At 46.6% G+C, this 16,060-nt stretch overlaps 1 protein-coding gene across 11 annotated transcripts in view; it reads right to left on the reverse strand.

The window, feature by feature from the left end:
• The window catches only part of scel (sciellin), a 109,267-nt gene that overhangs the window by 36,937 nt on the left and 56,270 nt on the right, over window positions 1–16,060 (reverse strand). For all 11 annotated transcript variants that reach the window (XM_041199940.1, XM_041199941.1, XM_041199943.1 and 8 more), the window contains 5 exons: window positions 15,967–16,029; window positions 6,154–6,189; window positions 3,820–3,867; window positions 3,374–3,433; window positions 107–196 (listed from right to left, as the gene is read on the reverse strand). In XM_041199940.1, coding sequence (XP_041055874.1) covers window positions 107–196; window positions 3,374–3,433; window positions 3,820–3,867; window positions 6,154–6,189; window positions 15,967–16,029 — 297 coding nt within the window. The remainder of the gene's footprint in view (window positions 1–106; window positions 197–3,373; window positions 3,434–3,819; window positions 3,868–6,153; window positions 6,190–15,966; window positions 16,030–16,060) is intronic.

Below are 16,060 nucleotides of genomic sequence, written 5' to 3' on the forward strand. Positions count from 1 at the left end.
TAAAGCACCATCTTGTTTTCTGTTATTAAAGCATTAGACTCTTTTCAAAACCATGCCGTAAGAAAAATATCAATCATTATTCCTAGAAAGTTTGCAGGCTCCTCACTTTGTAGTATTTCGTTCCGGTGTTGAAGTCTTTGGCACATAGCTATTTCCTGAAGTTACATCTTTCTGGCTACCCCATTTCAAAATTGTCCTGTTAATCAAAAATATCAGAATGTCACTTTCTCGATCTGATAAGTACAGGTTCAACGATAGAGATTAAAATTGTCCAGAGCTACTTTATTTAAAATCTCTAACATTATAAATTTGATGTTATATTTGCATGAGCCTCCTAATTCACTGTAGCTGTTTTTTTAAAAATGAGGTGAGGGTGACAGGGAAGAGAGGGTGGGCAGATATTGTGGCCGGTGTGGTGGGGCAGGTGGGGAGTTTGGGGGGCGGGGTGGGGGGACCGGAATGCTCAACCCCCAGCCCCAAGCAAAGCCAGCATGGATCTGACCCACTCCGTACCACCCCACCCCAAACCTCTAATGTGTTGGGGACAGGCTCATAAGAGCAATGTGGGACTGGTCGATCCGATTCACCAGCAGTTCCATTCGTCCCGGCAGTGCCAAAAGGTGGGCACTACCGGGACTGAAGCCAGGAAGAAGGAGAATGCCCAGTGGATCCCGGAGCCAGGTAATTCAAAGGTCTTGGGCAGGGGGCGGGAGGGGGGAGCTTTGTGCAGGTTAGGGAGGTGGGGGTGGGGGTGGCAGCATGGTGTTGGGGGCGGGGAGGTGTCGGGGGAGCGGTGGGAGGGGGGGAGGGTGTGCGTTAATGTACCAAGCGGGTAGGAAGAAAGGGGGGTTTCAATCTTAGGGGTACCACCCGCCAATCCACAAAGGTGGTACCCTAGCTTCCTTCCCACCCTCTGAAATATTTTCTTAAGAAGGACCTGCCCACTCCCACCCTACTGCCCACGCCAACCAACTTATGGAGCGGGCAGCTTATTATCAGAGCCAACAGGCTTGTTAACAAGCCAGCAATAACCCTTGATTATTTACTTAAATATGGCGGGCGGGCTGCCGATTTCAGCGCTCACCCACTTCCCGTATTTTGAGCGTGAGAGGGAAGGTGGTGGGGCGGGCACTTGCTCTGTTTTACATATCCCCACTGCCAACAACATGCCCGATGGGGGGCATGTAAAATGCAGCCCTTATTCTCCTCCAAGGAGGCATGGGCCACTGTTTTAGGCCATTTGCACACACACATCCCAGTAGCAGTTTCACATCGGAGCTATCAGAACTCACCTAGCAGCTCTCTTCACCAGAGAAATGATTTATAGCATGGGGAAACTTTAAAGGAAAAGTCCAGTGGCTATAAAATAATGTACATCAGTAACCTCCAAACTGTGGCCTCTGGGTAACATGTGGTGCCCCAAGCCGTGATCGATTAGCCCTCAAAACCCTGACAGTTCCGCTAAATCTTACTTTCGCTCGTTGGTTTGTCCTGTTTGTATTTTATGGGCCAAGAGATTTGGAAAGAGCTCTTCTTAGCACTTCTGTGAATCAATCTTAACTCAAAACACTGAGGCATTCCTTCCCACCATCTGGAGAGTCGGTGGGGACCATGTCCCTCCTGACTTCGAGCGCCCCGCAGCCATTTCTCACTCGAGTGAGCGTTTAGAGGATGCAGGCGGGGCTTCCGCCGTCACTCAGGAAGAAGCCCCGCCTTGGACAGAGCTGACGGCCAACCTGATTGGCCAGCCGATCTCCAGCCCCTGCAGCAACAAGGGCAGCAGTGGACTGGTGGGGAGATGCAGGAGGACATCAGAGTCTAAGTCTCCAGGTGCCAGAGGACCAGGTGAGTTTAAAGGGTCCCAGGACAGGGAGGGTAGGGAAGGCATGGGTTGGGGGGGAAGGCACGTGAAGGGGGCAATCAGAGTCTGGGGGAAGAGGCTGGGGGAGGAGGGAAGTCCAGAGGCCACCGGTCCTTAAGTGGGCGGGGGGGTGCCTGACTTCAGAAGAGGCCATCTGATGGAGGCGCCCCCACCACCCCCTCCCCCCCACCCGGGATCTAACTCCATTAATCTTTGAGCTTCCCCCACGCAGCTTCAAACCTCCTGCCAACCTAAAAATTGAGGCTGGGCGGGAGACGATCCTTACTGGCCAATAATAGGCCATGTAAGGGCCTCAATTGGGGCAAGGGCAGGTTTCCTGTCTGAGGCCTTGCCCGCCCCAGCATAAAATTGCTGTGTGGTTGGAGTGGGCAGGGACCCAGAGGCAATCCCATCACTTCAATTTCATGCTCATCGCCCCCCACCAAATTCCCACCAGTGGAGGACCATAAGGTTCTGGTTGAGATTTGTTCATACCAGATCTTTGAGAGATGTGAATACTAGTGGGACATGGATTTGTACTTTGCTGGAAGGCTTTGTGGTACACACCACCGTGCTCCATGAAGCCAGGATGCCTGGATGCTTCTGCTCTAGGATAAAGCCTTGCCCAGAGGCCCAGTCAAAGTGTTTGGACAACAACCATAATATTTTTTGGAATTTTATATGTTACAAGTTGACAGGTTGTTATTTTAGAGCAAATAAAGTCTGTCATGACTTTAGGTAGTGGAGAGGTCAATTATGGGTTGAGACAGGTTAAGGAGCTAATTATTGGAGAAAAAATACATGGACACTTAAAATGGGGACTCTATAGGGGACAATGTCAGGAGTGTGATGGAATACTTCCCACTTTTCTGGATGAGTGCAGCTCAAACAACACTCAAGAAGCTTGACACCATCCAGGACCAAGTAGCCCGCTTGACTGGCACAAACCTTCACTCCCTCCACCACCGACAACACTGGCAGCAGTGTGTGTACCACCTAAAAGGTGCACTGCAGGAACTCACCAACCCTCTTTAGGCAGCATCTTCCAAACCCATGACCACCACCGTCTAGCAGAACAATGGCAGCAGATACATGGGAACACCACTACCTGGAAGTTACCCCCCAAGCCACTTGCCATCCTGACTTGGAAATGTATCGCCGTTCCTTCACTGTCGCTGGGTCAAAATCCTGGAACTCCCTTCCTAACAGCACTGTGGGTGTACCTACACCACATGGACTGCAGTGGTTTAAGAAGGCAGCTCACCATGACCTTCTCAAGGACAATTTGGGATGGGCAATAAACTCTGGCCTAGCCAGCAACACCCACATCTCATGAATGAACATAAAAAAAATATGCAAATACAATACCATAAAGTAAATCCCTCCTGCAGAAACATCCAAGCACTGTCCTAAAGCTTCAGATACACCACAAGGAATTCAGACAAACAAACATTTGAATGTATTTAAAGTTTTGTGAAGCAAATTATACAGTGACCAGAACCCACTGCTTACTTTGCAGGTGATTTTTCCTGTCTTGTTACTTGACCATCAGGACTGGGCCTGTTCTGTATGCTAAGCAAAAAGAAAAAGAAAGCGATCATTGAAACATGGCGTAAGATAAATTCAAGCCCTTGAGGTTAAACTTTCTGAATTCCTGATCACAGAAACAACATTAATTCCACAAGTCACAATGAACGTAAAAAAAAAATGCAGAAAATATTTAACAGTGCGCTGGTCTTTATTGGTGCAAAGAGTTGACATGACTTGAGCATTTTTTTTTAAGGTATGCACACCAAAAAACAAGATTATCACATCAATCTACAGGGCTGGAATGTTGGTGTGAATAATAGAACTGAGAGATAGTCGCCATTAACTGTGTCACCATGAATAATTATACAACAGAATTCAAACTATCCAAAACTTCAGCTGATGCAAAGTCATACAAGTCGCGGCCTTACCCCTTGCTGGTCGGACTCTCGAGTTTTGTTTCTGATGAAATTATGGTCCTGTAACAAACATGAAGTTAGAGAAAATGCATTTGCAAAACTAAAATAATGCAATTTTCAAAATGTGCTTGGCTTGGGGAGATGAATAATTTAAGAACATTTCTTTATCTAGAACAATGTAGGAGTAATCTTAAGTTTGGAGCCAAGCCACTCAGGAGTGAAATCAGGAGGTACTCCTTCAAACTGAGTGTAGTAGGAATCTAAAATTGTCTCCCCCCAACCCCCCGCCAAAACAGTGAGGATGCTAGATCCAACACTGAGACTGATAGAGTTTTGATGGATGAAGTAATCAAGGGACATGGATCAACGATGGATACCAGTATGTGAAATCAGCCATGAGCAAATTGACTGGTAGAGCAGGCTCAAGGGGCTGAATGGCCTACTTCTGGGCAGGTGGAATGTGAAATTGCATGGATGGGATTCCCTTCGGGATCCCACCTGCCCTGACCTGGTAGCAATTTTACCTTGGGGCAGATAGGTCCTTGGATGGGAAGCCTGCCCATCCCCCAGTTAAAGCTCTTAAGTGGCCACTTAATGGCCTTTCCCCACCCAGCCTCAATTTTTAGGCTGGCGGGCAGATCGAAGCTCAAGGGCGAAAGCCAAAATTGAACAAAGTACAATCTCGGGCAGGAAGAGGGGGAGGGGTGGGAGCGGCTCCATCGGAAGCCCCTTTGTGACTGGGGGGGGTGTGCTCCCCTCCTGACCTCTCTCCCCCGTCCCGACCTAAACCCCGATCATCTTCCCTACCCACCCCCACAACCCACCCCCCACCCCGACCCCTGCCACTTAACTCCCCTCCGGTTCCCAGCACTTAATTCCAGGCAGCTAGCTGCAGCGCCTCCTCTGGCCACTGCAGCACCGTTTGTGGGATGAGTGGAGAGCTGTCGGCCAACCAGCTCTCCAAGGTGGGACATCCTCCCAGTGACGGGCGGCAGTCCCACCTTCTGCCAATCAACGCTCGTTGGGACATGAAATAGCACTGGGGCTGCTGGAGTCAGTGAGGATATGTTCTCCATCAACTCTTCGGATGGCAGGGTCAACACCCACCACCCTGAAAAATCTGGCCCCTGTTCCTATGTTCTGAGAGAAAGTTTGTTAATACGTTGGAGAGAATATTGGTGTGCTGCTTTTAATATATTAATATCTTGGTGAGAGTAGCATATGCTAAACCTGCATGTCTGCCGATGGTATCAAAGCAGGATGCAGGGCAAACAATAGGAAATAATGTAATCAGATTCAAAGTAATTAAATAATTAGCAATACCAATGGGTGGCGATCGCAGTTTAGTAAAATAATCACTGTGGACCAGTGTGTGGTAAAATGCACTCATCAGCAAGAGGTGTCCATAACTCATGGGGTTAAATGTAAGTTCAAAATTCAAGATAAGATTACTGTGCCCCATCAGCATGATCAGCCAGGCTGCTTTATTTTTACTGTTGAGATCATAGTGAAAAGAAATGTGAGCTGTTAAAGTGAAGTCATGATGACTAATAATATTGTCAGTCAGTAAGGTCTCCAGAAAGTCAGCATTAAGTGACTCATAGGTCTGGATACCGCGGCTCCCTGGGGGTGTGTTGGCAGGCGCGGGCTGGGGGTGTGGGGGGAGAGCGGGGGCTGTAAAGCTGGGCAACATGCCACCCACTCCTGACCCCTGCAATTCTACCAGCGGTGGGGGAGGCGCAAATGTGGGCCAATTGAGGCCCTTAAATGGCCACTTGAGGGTCTCCTCCCGCTGACTGTAGGGGTTTCAACCAAGGTGGGAGAGGCACACGCCAAATGTGCAGCCCTACAGGTTTCAGCAGTTAATTTGGCCAGTAAGCAGGGGGTGGGGACATCCTTTACAGGCCGTCAGAGACCCTCCTCCCCCTTTCATGGCCTTCTGACACCATGGTTCCCCTCCCCCTTCCCTGCCCCATCCACCCTGGCACTACACCCTCCTCAGCCCTGCACCCGATAATCCCCAGACTCCATTGATGAACACTTCCTTCAGCACAGGCTGCAATCCCAGCAGTGGTCACTGCTCCCAGTGGTGCTGCAGGGAACAGAGGGCTGCAGGACATCTGATTGGCTGTTAGCTCGTCCTCAGATGGGGAGGAAGTCCCACCTCAAGCCAATTAATGTCTGATAACCATTAAATGGTTGTGGTGTGAGCACCCACCACCCTCCCCACTCCCCACCCCACCCCACCCCACCGCTTCTGTTCCGCTTCCTCCTGCTCCCCTTCCCCATAATATCCAACCCAATCCCTTCAGTTTATGTGTAGTTAGATAAGAATCAAACACTCACATCTTCGGCAAGTCATCTATTTTGTATGAAGAGGTCCTGTAATTGGTGCAAAAAGAAGCAAACTTTCAGGTCATGTTTTCATTGGTTTCAATCATAATCAGCCTAAATTTGCTGGTTGCAAGAACATTGCTTAATGTTATAAAGAATGTGAATAATGAAATGCTCAAATCATTTGAGATCACCCTATCAAATGCTCAATTCACAATCTTGCAAATCTGTTGCAATCAGATTAAATGGTTTAAAACTAAAAGTGGCAGGGGTAGATCAGTAGGTAATCTGAGGGCTACGTATCAATTGCAATTGATATTATAGCTCTCAGATTACCTACTGATCTTTTATTTGGATGTTTTATTCAAATTGAGAATTATTATACTTAACCGCTGTTCAAATAAAATTCTTTAAATCTCAGACAACTTCAAAAGCCTGGACAATAGAGTGGAAAGCCTGCACCAAATTGGTTGGGTAAAGTCTTTCCAGCAAAATAAATTGAGAAATATTCTAAATCATAAGGAAAGCTGAAGAACAAGCAGTTTAACCTACTGATGCTATACACAGGAAAGCTCGGTTGAAAATGTAAAATTAAAATCACTAAAATTCACTTGTCATGACACTGCAGAAGGCAGCACCCTCTAGTGACACCTAGAGAAACGACCTTTACAGTGCAGCCCAAATCACTGGGATTCTGATTTCAGTGCATTTAGGATTATGTTCAGATTTCAAGCGCTAAATGTGGCCCGTACAGAGAATTAAGATAAATGAACCGCATAATAGTGTTTCACAGCAATGACTTTTTAAATTCATTTACCAAACCAATACAGATAAGATCTGAAAATAAACAGCTGAGTTAAAGTAAGGAAATACCACCTGCTGGTGTTGTCACTTGACAATGGGGGGGACAGACAAGGAGGGAGGATGAGGTCGTGGCTGCTGTAATTTGGGTGTTTTATTAGCGTAACGTTTGAGAGGACCAGTGTGCTTCGTGCTTTGCTGGCCCTGGGTGTGAACGAACGTTAAGTTTCAAAGCACTTTCCTTCCTTTATCTCGGTAATCTCAGTGACGAGATATTGCTCTTAGACTTACCAAACCAAAGTCTGTGCAAATGAGTCTTTTAGCTTGGGCTTTATCTATGTAGTTTATTTTTATATAAGGGCAGGTTTCAGTTTACGTCAGGGATATTAACACTGAAAATTTAGGAAAGACTAAAAGGCCGAACTTTACGTCCCACCGGCCTGACCTGATCGGACGTAAAGCCGCGCGAGAAGACATCAGGCGAGCGTCCTGGCATCGTCGCGCGCTCGCGCGATATTTCGCTGGATGGGCACGTGCAAAAGTCGGAAGCAGGCTCGCCGACAATGAAGAGGGCAATTAAGCCCATCAACGGGCGCAGTTATCTCCGATTTTTCCTGGCCCTTAAGGTTGGCAGATGGGTGAATCGGCCAGGCCGCCTTCACATCCAAGGGCAGGATGGGCTTTCACGTTGCGAAATAAAATTAAAATAAATATCTGTGGACAGCATTTTTTTAAAATCAGCTATATTTTCAGGTGATTGATTGTGACACAGAGGCATTTTTTTTTTTCTTTTGCACGTTTTTTTTTTAACCTTGATTTGGTCATTTTCAGGTCTGCAGCTCCCTGAGGCAGCTGTCTGCCTACAGGCAGCTCTCTCGCGGTGCACACCCGTGCTCGCGGTGATGTCATCGCCCGCCCTCTTGCCGCCACACCACCACCACCCTCCCCAGCCCCCACCCAGCCCAGCAGCCCTGAGCTTCTCAGCGCGGGTTTCATGCTGGCCGGCTGTTAATGGGCCAGCAGCGAGTGTGAAATCGGTGTCAGGTGCCAATCGCCATTGGCGGACCCCTTTCCTGACCACTCCTGGGCCTGCTGATCGCCCGTGCCCCACCAAAGGTAAAATTCAGGCCCAAGATATTTTATCAACCATGCGTATGATTTACTCTCTCTCTCTCTCTCTCTCTGGTAGCCCCCCAAAGCGAGGAGGACACTTGACACAGAACACACACTGTGGCAAGAACCTGTGCATGGAGTTTTTTAAAAAAAACATGGGGAGGCTGTTGCACGGCAGCTACGACATGCTTCTCGCTGACCAGGAGACTCTCCTGCTCTTACCGCCTGCCATAGGTGTGTTGGAAGGATTTGCAGGTTGATAGTCAAACTGATCGGCCACATGATAAATGCACCTTTTATGGCCATCAACTCCCGGGATGGGACTTCTAGCTCAAGGGTAGGGTTGCTACCACTGCACCACAAGACCCCCTCCTACATGATTCACAGAAACGTAATTCAGTGATATGTTTGCAAAACCTGACCATGGTTGATGGCTGTGGTAATAAGTTATTGATGATGCGAGAGTGCATCAGCGTCTTGAATAGCTGCACAGCCAGATTCACTTCTGTACCCTAAGCAGCAAATCGTTTACTGGTTATAACGTGAGCACTGAACTCAGGATGGATTTCATTATGACTTTCAGCTCAACTTGTGGAAAATGCTTTCTCGCAGCCTTTGTCCAGGAACTAGACAGGACTTAATGATAACAGGGGGTAATAATTTTTTATTATTGCTAGTTTAATCATTATGATTTAATGATTTTTTTTCATGTATCCCATTTTAATTACTTGTTACAAGAGGTCTGTTGAGTCTCTTTAATTAATCTCCAGCCTTAGCACGACATCATAGGTTTTCAAATTAGGGTTTATTGGCTTGGTGATCTGTGAGTTATGCAACAATAGGCAAGAATTAATTACATCAGAAGGTAATAATTCATTACTTTTGCTAAAAGGATTAGCTCACTAATGATTATTGAAAATAAAAGTAGGAGAGATGCATAATGGGCGAATGATCCAACATTGCTTGTTTCACACTATTGCCCAAAGTCACACTTGTTCTCAGTAAGTTTTATTGTTTGTTAATTCACTTGACAAAGGCAAAAGCTTCTAAAAATAACACTAGAGGTCAAAAGTACAGAAAATGAACTAAAACTATAAAATGTGGTATGCAGCAGCCTGACTTGACAGAGATAAAAACAAAAAGAATGCGGATGCTGGAAATCCAAAACAAAAACAGAATTACCTGGAAAAACTCAGCAGGTCTGGCAGCATCGGTGGAGAAGAAAAGAGTTGACGTTTCGAGTCCTCATGACCCTTCAACAGAACTAGGTGAATCCAAGGAATGGGTGAAATATAAGCTGGTTTAAGGTGTGTGGGGGGTGAGGGGGGGGGTGGGGTGGTGAGGAGGGGGAGGGGGTGGGGGTTGGGTGGGGGGAGAGAAGTGGAGGGGGGGTGGTGTGGTTGTAGGGACAAACAAGCAGTGATAGAAACAGATCATCAAAAGATGTCACAGACAACAGAACAAAAGAACACATAGGTGTTAAAGATGGTGCTATTATCTAAACAGATATGCTAATTAAGAATGGATGGTAGGGCACTCAAGGTATAGCTCTAGTGGGGGTGCGGGGAGCATAAAAGATTTTAAAATATTTAAAAATAATGGAAATAGGTGGGAAAAGAAAAATCTATATAATTTATTGGAAAAAACAAAAGGAAGGGGGAAGAAACAGAAAGGGGGTGGGGAAAGAGGAGGGAGCTCAAGACCTAAAGTTGTTGAATTCAATATTCAGTCCGGATGGCTGTAAAGTGCCTAGTCGGAAGATGAGGTGTTGTTCCTCCAGTTTGCGTTGGGCTTCACTGGAACAATGCAGCAAGCCAAGGACAGACATGTGGGCAAGAGAGCAGGGTGGAGTGTTAAAATGGCAAGCGACAGGGAGGTTTGGGTCATTCTTGCGGACAGACCGCAGGTGTTCTGCAAAGCGGTCGCCCAGTTTACGTTTGGTCTCTCCAATGTAGAGGAGACCACATTGGGAGCAACGAATGCAGTAGACTAAGTTGGGGGAAATGCAAGTGAAATGTTGCTTCACTTGAAAGGAATGTTTGGGCCCTTGGACGGTGAGGACAGAGGAAGTGAAGGGGCAGGTGTTACATCTTTTGCGTGGGCATGGGGTGGTGCCATAGGAGGGGGTTGAGGAGTAGGGGGTGATGGAGGAGTGGACCAGGGTGTCCCGGAGGGAATGATCCCTACGGAATGCCGACGGGGGGTGAAGGGAAGATGTGTTTGGTAGTGGCATCATGCTGGAGTTGGCAGAAATGGTGGAGGATGACCCTTTGAATGCGAAGGCTGGTGGGGTGATAAGTGAGGACAAGGGGGACCCTATCATGTTTCTGGGAGGGAGGAGAAGGCGTGAGGGCGGATGCGTGGGAGATGGGCCTGACACGGTTGAGGGCCCTGTCAACCACCATGGGTGGAAAACGTCGGTCAAGGAAGAAGGAGGACATGTCAGAGGAACTGTTTTTGAAAGTGGCATCATCGGAATAGATGCGACGGAGGCGAAGGAACTGAGAGAATGGGATGGAGTCCTTACAGGAAGCGGGGTGTGAGGAACTTTATTCGAGGTAGCTGTGGGAGTCGGTAGGTTTGTAATGGATATTGGTGAATAGTCTATCACCAGAGATTGAGACAGAGAGGTCAAGGAAGGGAAGGGGAGTGTCAGAGATGGACCACGTGAAAATGATGGAGGGGTGGAGATTGGAAGCAAAATTAATAAATTTTTCCAGGTCCCGACGAGAGCATGAAGCAGCACTGAAGTAATCATCGATGTACCAGAGAAAGAGTTGTGGAAGGGGGCCGGAGTAGGACTGGAACAAGGAATGTTCCATGTACCCCATAAAGAGACAGGCTGAATGACGTCTGAGAACTAGGAGGTGAATCTCTTAATTTTTTGCTCACTTGATAACGGGCAGGTGAAGAGCCCAAGCAGCCTTTGCATTTTTCATGAAACTTAATCCACGGGCGGGATGAGATTTAATGAAGATTTTATTAAATTAATAAATAAATTGTGCTTACTTCATAAACATGTCGCAGCTCACGTGACACTGGCACATGAGGGGACATGTCTGAATAATTTTTTTCTCTCTTTATTTCAAAGTTTAAATATGAACTTAATCTCCCTGAGGCAGCTCCGTGACTTCAGGGAGATTTCTGCGCTCTTCCGGGCACGTGCCCTGAATCTCCCTCCTCCCCCCGCCCTCTGCGTGGAGCATGACTCTGGGCCTTAATTGGCCTGCCCATGTAAAATGGTGGCAGGCAGCCGGTCGAGGGTGGCGATCAGACCCCCTCCCGCTCCCGACCGGCCTGTCCAACAGGCAGAAGATTCTGCCCCGTGGAATGATTCAAACACAAGGATGAAAATTTTAAATTTGAGCTGTTGGTGGACAAGGGGCCACTGTATATCAGCAAAGTCAAAAGCGATGGGTGCGCGAGACTCGGTGTGGTTTAGAGGATGGACAGCAGAGTTTCGGATGACCTGAAGCTTATGGGTAATGTGCAAATGGCCAGGAAAGTAATGGAATAACTGAACCGGCAGGTGAGAGAGTCAGGAGTTAGGGTTTCGTGCGTGGGCAGTCTTTCTGATAGGTCTGAGGTCAGAAGTTCAGCTCAAGGTCAAACAGAATATCAAGAGAACAAAAATCCCAGCGCAGTATAAAATAGTGACCAAGTAAGGTCATAACTTCGCAAGAAAGAGGAGCAAGAGTAGGCCATTCGGCCCCTTGACCCTGCTTTGCCATTTAACAAGATCATGGCTGATCTGATTGTAGCTTTAAGTCCACTTTCCTGCTGCCACCTTCCCCCCTCCCCCACCCCCCCTATAACTTTTGACTCCCTTGTAAGATCCAAAATCTGTCTAACTCAGCTTTGAATATATTCAGTGACCCCAGCCTCCACTGCTCTCAGGGGAAGAGAATTCCAAATATCCTGAAAGAAAAAATTCCTCCTCATCTCCATCTTAAATGGGAGACGCCTTATTTTTAAGCCATGTCCCCTAGTTCGAAGTTCCCTCACAAGGGGAAACTTCCTCTCCGCATCTACCCTGGTAAGCCCCCTCAGAATCTTATACGTTTAATGGGATCACCCCTCATTCTTCTAAACTCTACTGAGTATAGGCCCAACCTACTCAACCTTCCCTTATATGACAAATCCCCTCATCCTGGGAAATCAGCCAGTGAGCCTTTTCTGAATTGCTTTCAACGCAAGTTTATCCCTCCTTAAGTAAGGAGATCCAAAATGTACATGGTACTCTCACCAATGCCCTGTACATTTGTAGCAAGACTTCCCTACTTTTATCCTCCATCCCCCTTGCAACAAAGGCCAAGTAGAGGGATTGAATCAGTGCAGATGTTATGGAGCTTGTGATGATGGCTAAAGCCAATGGCTCCTGTCTTTCCAATGTTTAGCTGAACAAAATGTTTGTCACGAATAGATTCCCCCCGTTGTTTTGCGGGGGATTGGGTGGGTGGGAGGGGAGCGTAGGCAGGCACCGATCGACACCCCGCCACCATTTTACGTAGATGGGCCAATTAAGGCCTGTCCTATGTGCTCTCTATGCAGGCGGGGGGATTCCCTCAGCCGAGAGTGTGCTCTTTTGCGCATGTGCACGAAAGAGCGCACTGATCTCCCCGCGGCTAAGTGCTGCCTCAGGGAGATTGGCTCCAAATTTAAATATGTTACAGAGACAAATGCAAAATTTCCCTGAAATGTCCCCTCATGTGACACTGTCGTATGAGTTGGGACATGTCCATCGCTTTCAGTGAAACCTTTATTAAAAAATTTTAAAACCCTCATGAAACCTCATCCTGCCCGTGGATGAGATTTCATGCTTTTTCTTAAGCCCGCCTGCCTGCCAACCTTAAGGTTGGACTGGCTGGTCCATTAATGACATTAAGCACTTTGTCAATGGCCTCAGTAAGCTATGACAGGTTGGCAGGTGCACAGCTGATTCGGCTGCGCCCCCGCCGACCTGAAAATTGAAACGAGGAGGGGTGACGTTGGGAGTTCCGCGTCAGTGAGTGGCCCCACCCCCTGCTCGCTGACCTAAAGATCCTGCCCCATAGTTCATGAAGATAAATCAAGCTGCACTAAGCTACCTATCACTGGCTATTAGTATTTGATGAAGGGACTTAAAGTGTCAGTTTTCTGAGTTTGGCCAGATCACTACTATCTAAATAACATGGGGTCCACCAGTCTCACCATTTGAATGTCACATTTAATGTGGAAACTCAATCAATACAAAACGTCCACCACCGAATGCTCATCTCAAACAATTCACCAAACTCTGGTAAAATTTTTTGGTAAAATTTTTCAGGTAAAAATTGGTAAAAGCTCTGGTAAAGACACCTCATTATATGGTTCATTCTGTGCACTGCGTTCAATATAATTTACCTTGGGTAAATATAATATTAGCATACAAAGCTCCTTTATAGGGAATATTTCCATATGGAAATAGGAAGCCCATAATTCCTCAGAGAAGGACTCAAATTCAGGGCAGCTGATTAACAAAACTAGACACTGTCATGTTTTTCACATTACTCCCATCTGTGCTGTTCCATTACTTCGCTTAAAATGTCCTGCAGACTTTGCTCATCTGTAACCAACTATCACTGAAATTATCTTCTTACTTCTGCTCACAATCATCTCCAAACTCGTATGTTTTCTGAAACATATTTTTCTGAAACATGAAACATTGTACATTACTGTATTCTTCATCCATTCTGCTAGTCTTTGAGAAAGCTACCAAGCTAATTCATTATTGCAAGCAATCTCTGATATTACAATAAAGCTTCTCCTGAATCCTATTCATGCCTTTGCACCTATTCTACCCAGTCTATCTGCCTTGATCATTTTTGCCGACTTCACACCCAGTTCCATGTTTGCAAGGCAAATTCTGAATGGGACATGTTGTGCCATCATTATTCATTAACAAGTGTCTTCAAATTTGTTTCAGCAGTGCAATTTATTGACCTGATCGTGTGATTATTGTACCCCGATTATAGATCAGGGGCAGGATTTTGACCACTGGAGTTGGGAAAGGGAGTTAAAATAGCCCCTCCAGTCAGCTTGCCAGTTCTGTGTCCCTCAACCAATGGCACCAAAACAAACTAAGTGGCCATTTACGAGAGCCACGTACTGCAGATGCTGGAAAGCTGAAATGAAAACAGAAAATGCTGGAAATACTCAGTATATCAGGTAGCATCTGTGCAGAGAGAAACAGAGTTAACGTTGCAGGTCAGCAACCCCCCACTCAGAACCCTGACACTGAAAGCTCGACGAACTGAAACATTAACTCTGTTTCTCTTTCCTCAGTTGCTGCCAGAACTGTTGAGTATTTCCAGCATTCTCTGTATTTATAATTAGTCATTTATCTCACTGTTGCTTGGGGTCATTGATCTGTGTACTTTTACTACTATACCCATCTATACAACAACCATGACTACACTTCAGAGAAGTAATTCATTAGGTGTGAAGTGCTTTAGGAATCATAAGGTTGTGAAAAATTATTATTTCTTAGATTCGCATCTGATCAAAGGAAGATGGTGTGGCTGTTGGAGATCCATCATCTCAGTCCCAGGCACTGCAGGAGTTCCTCAGGGTAGTGTCCAAGGCCCAACCATCTTCAGCTGCATCATCAATGACCCTCCCCCCATCATAAAGTCAGAAGTAGGAATGTTCGCTCATGATTACAGTGTTCAACACAATTTGTGACTCTTCAGATGGCAGTCCATGTCCATGTGTAGCAAAACCTGAACAGCATTCAGGCTTGGACTGATAAGTGGCAAGTCACGTTTGTGCCAGGCAATGACCATCTCCAACAAGACAGAATCCAACCATCTGCCCTTAGCATTACCATTACCATCACTGAATCACCCATTATCAACATCCTGGGCATTACCATTGGCCAGAAATTGAATTGGACTAGCCATATAAATACTGTGGCTACAAAAGGAGGACAGAGGCTGGGAATTCTGTGGAGAGTAACTGACTCCTGAATCCACAAAGCCTGGCCAGCATCTACAAGGTGCAAGTGGTGGAATACTCTCCACTTGCCTGGATCAGTGCAGCTAACGCTCAGGGAGCCCAACACCTGACTGGAACCCACAGGACAAAGCAGCCTGCTTAATTGGCACCCCACCCACCACCTTCCACATTCGTTCCCTCCACCACCGACACACAGTGGCAAGTGTGTACCATCTACAAAATGCACAGCAGCAACTCACCAAGGCTCCTTCAACAGCACCTTCCAAACCTGTGACCTCTACCACCTAGAAGGACAAGGGCAGCAGATGCATGGGAACATGCAAGCTCCCCATCAAGCCACACACCATCCTGACTTGGAATATATCATCATTCCTTACCTGTTGCTGGATCAAAATCCTGGGACTCCCTTCCTTAACAGCACTGTGGGTGTACCTACAGCACACGGACCGCAACGGTTCAGGAAAGTGGCTCACTGCCACCTTCTCAAGGTTGTTAGGGATGGGCAATAAATACCAGTGATGTCCACACCACAAGAACAAATTTTTTACAAATGACTTGTACCAAGCAGAGAGACTTGCCAAGCAAGTGCTGCAGCATTGACCAGCAGGGGTATGGAAAATAAGTCAATATAACCTAGCCTGTGGTATAGCGTTCTATCCATTTGCTCACCACAGAAGACATTGGCAAAGCTTAAGCAAAATGAAATCAATTGGAACTGAAATAATTCATTTATTTTTATAATGGTCCCTTGAGCTGCAATACTAGCTTTATGCCTACCAAATAATTATCCAGCCATAAACTGCATTGATTAGTATTAATTCCAAAGCCCAAAGTGTTATATTTGGTGCGATTATAAATATTTGTTGATGTGATATAAAAGTAAACCCCATTTTAGGGTAAAACATTTTCCACGTTACTGTGGAATTTCCATCCTACCTGGTGTTTCTCTCCAAACTTGAATACTTGCTTGTAGGGCTGATGTCAGTGCTGCCTGTGTTTCTGTGTTCATCAAGAACAAAAATGCAGAGAA

Source organism: Carcharodon carcharias, chromosome 11 (assembly GCF_017639515.1).
Source record: "Carcharodon carcharias isolate sCarCar2 chromosome 11, sCarCar2.pri, whole genome shotgun sequence".
Lineage (NCBI taxonomy): Eukaryota > Metazoa > Chordata > Chondrichthyes > Lamniformes > Lamnidae > Carcharodon > Carcharodon carcharias.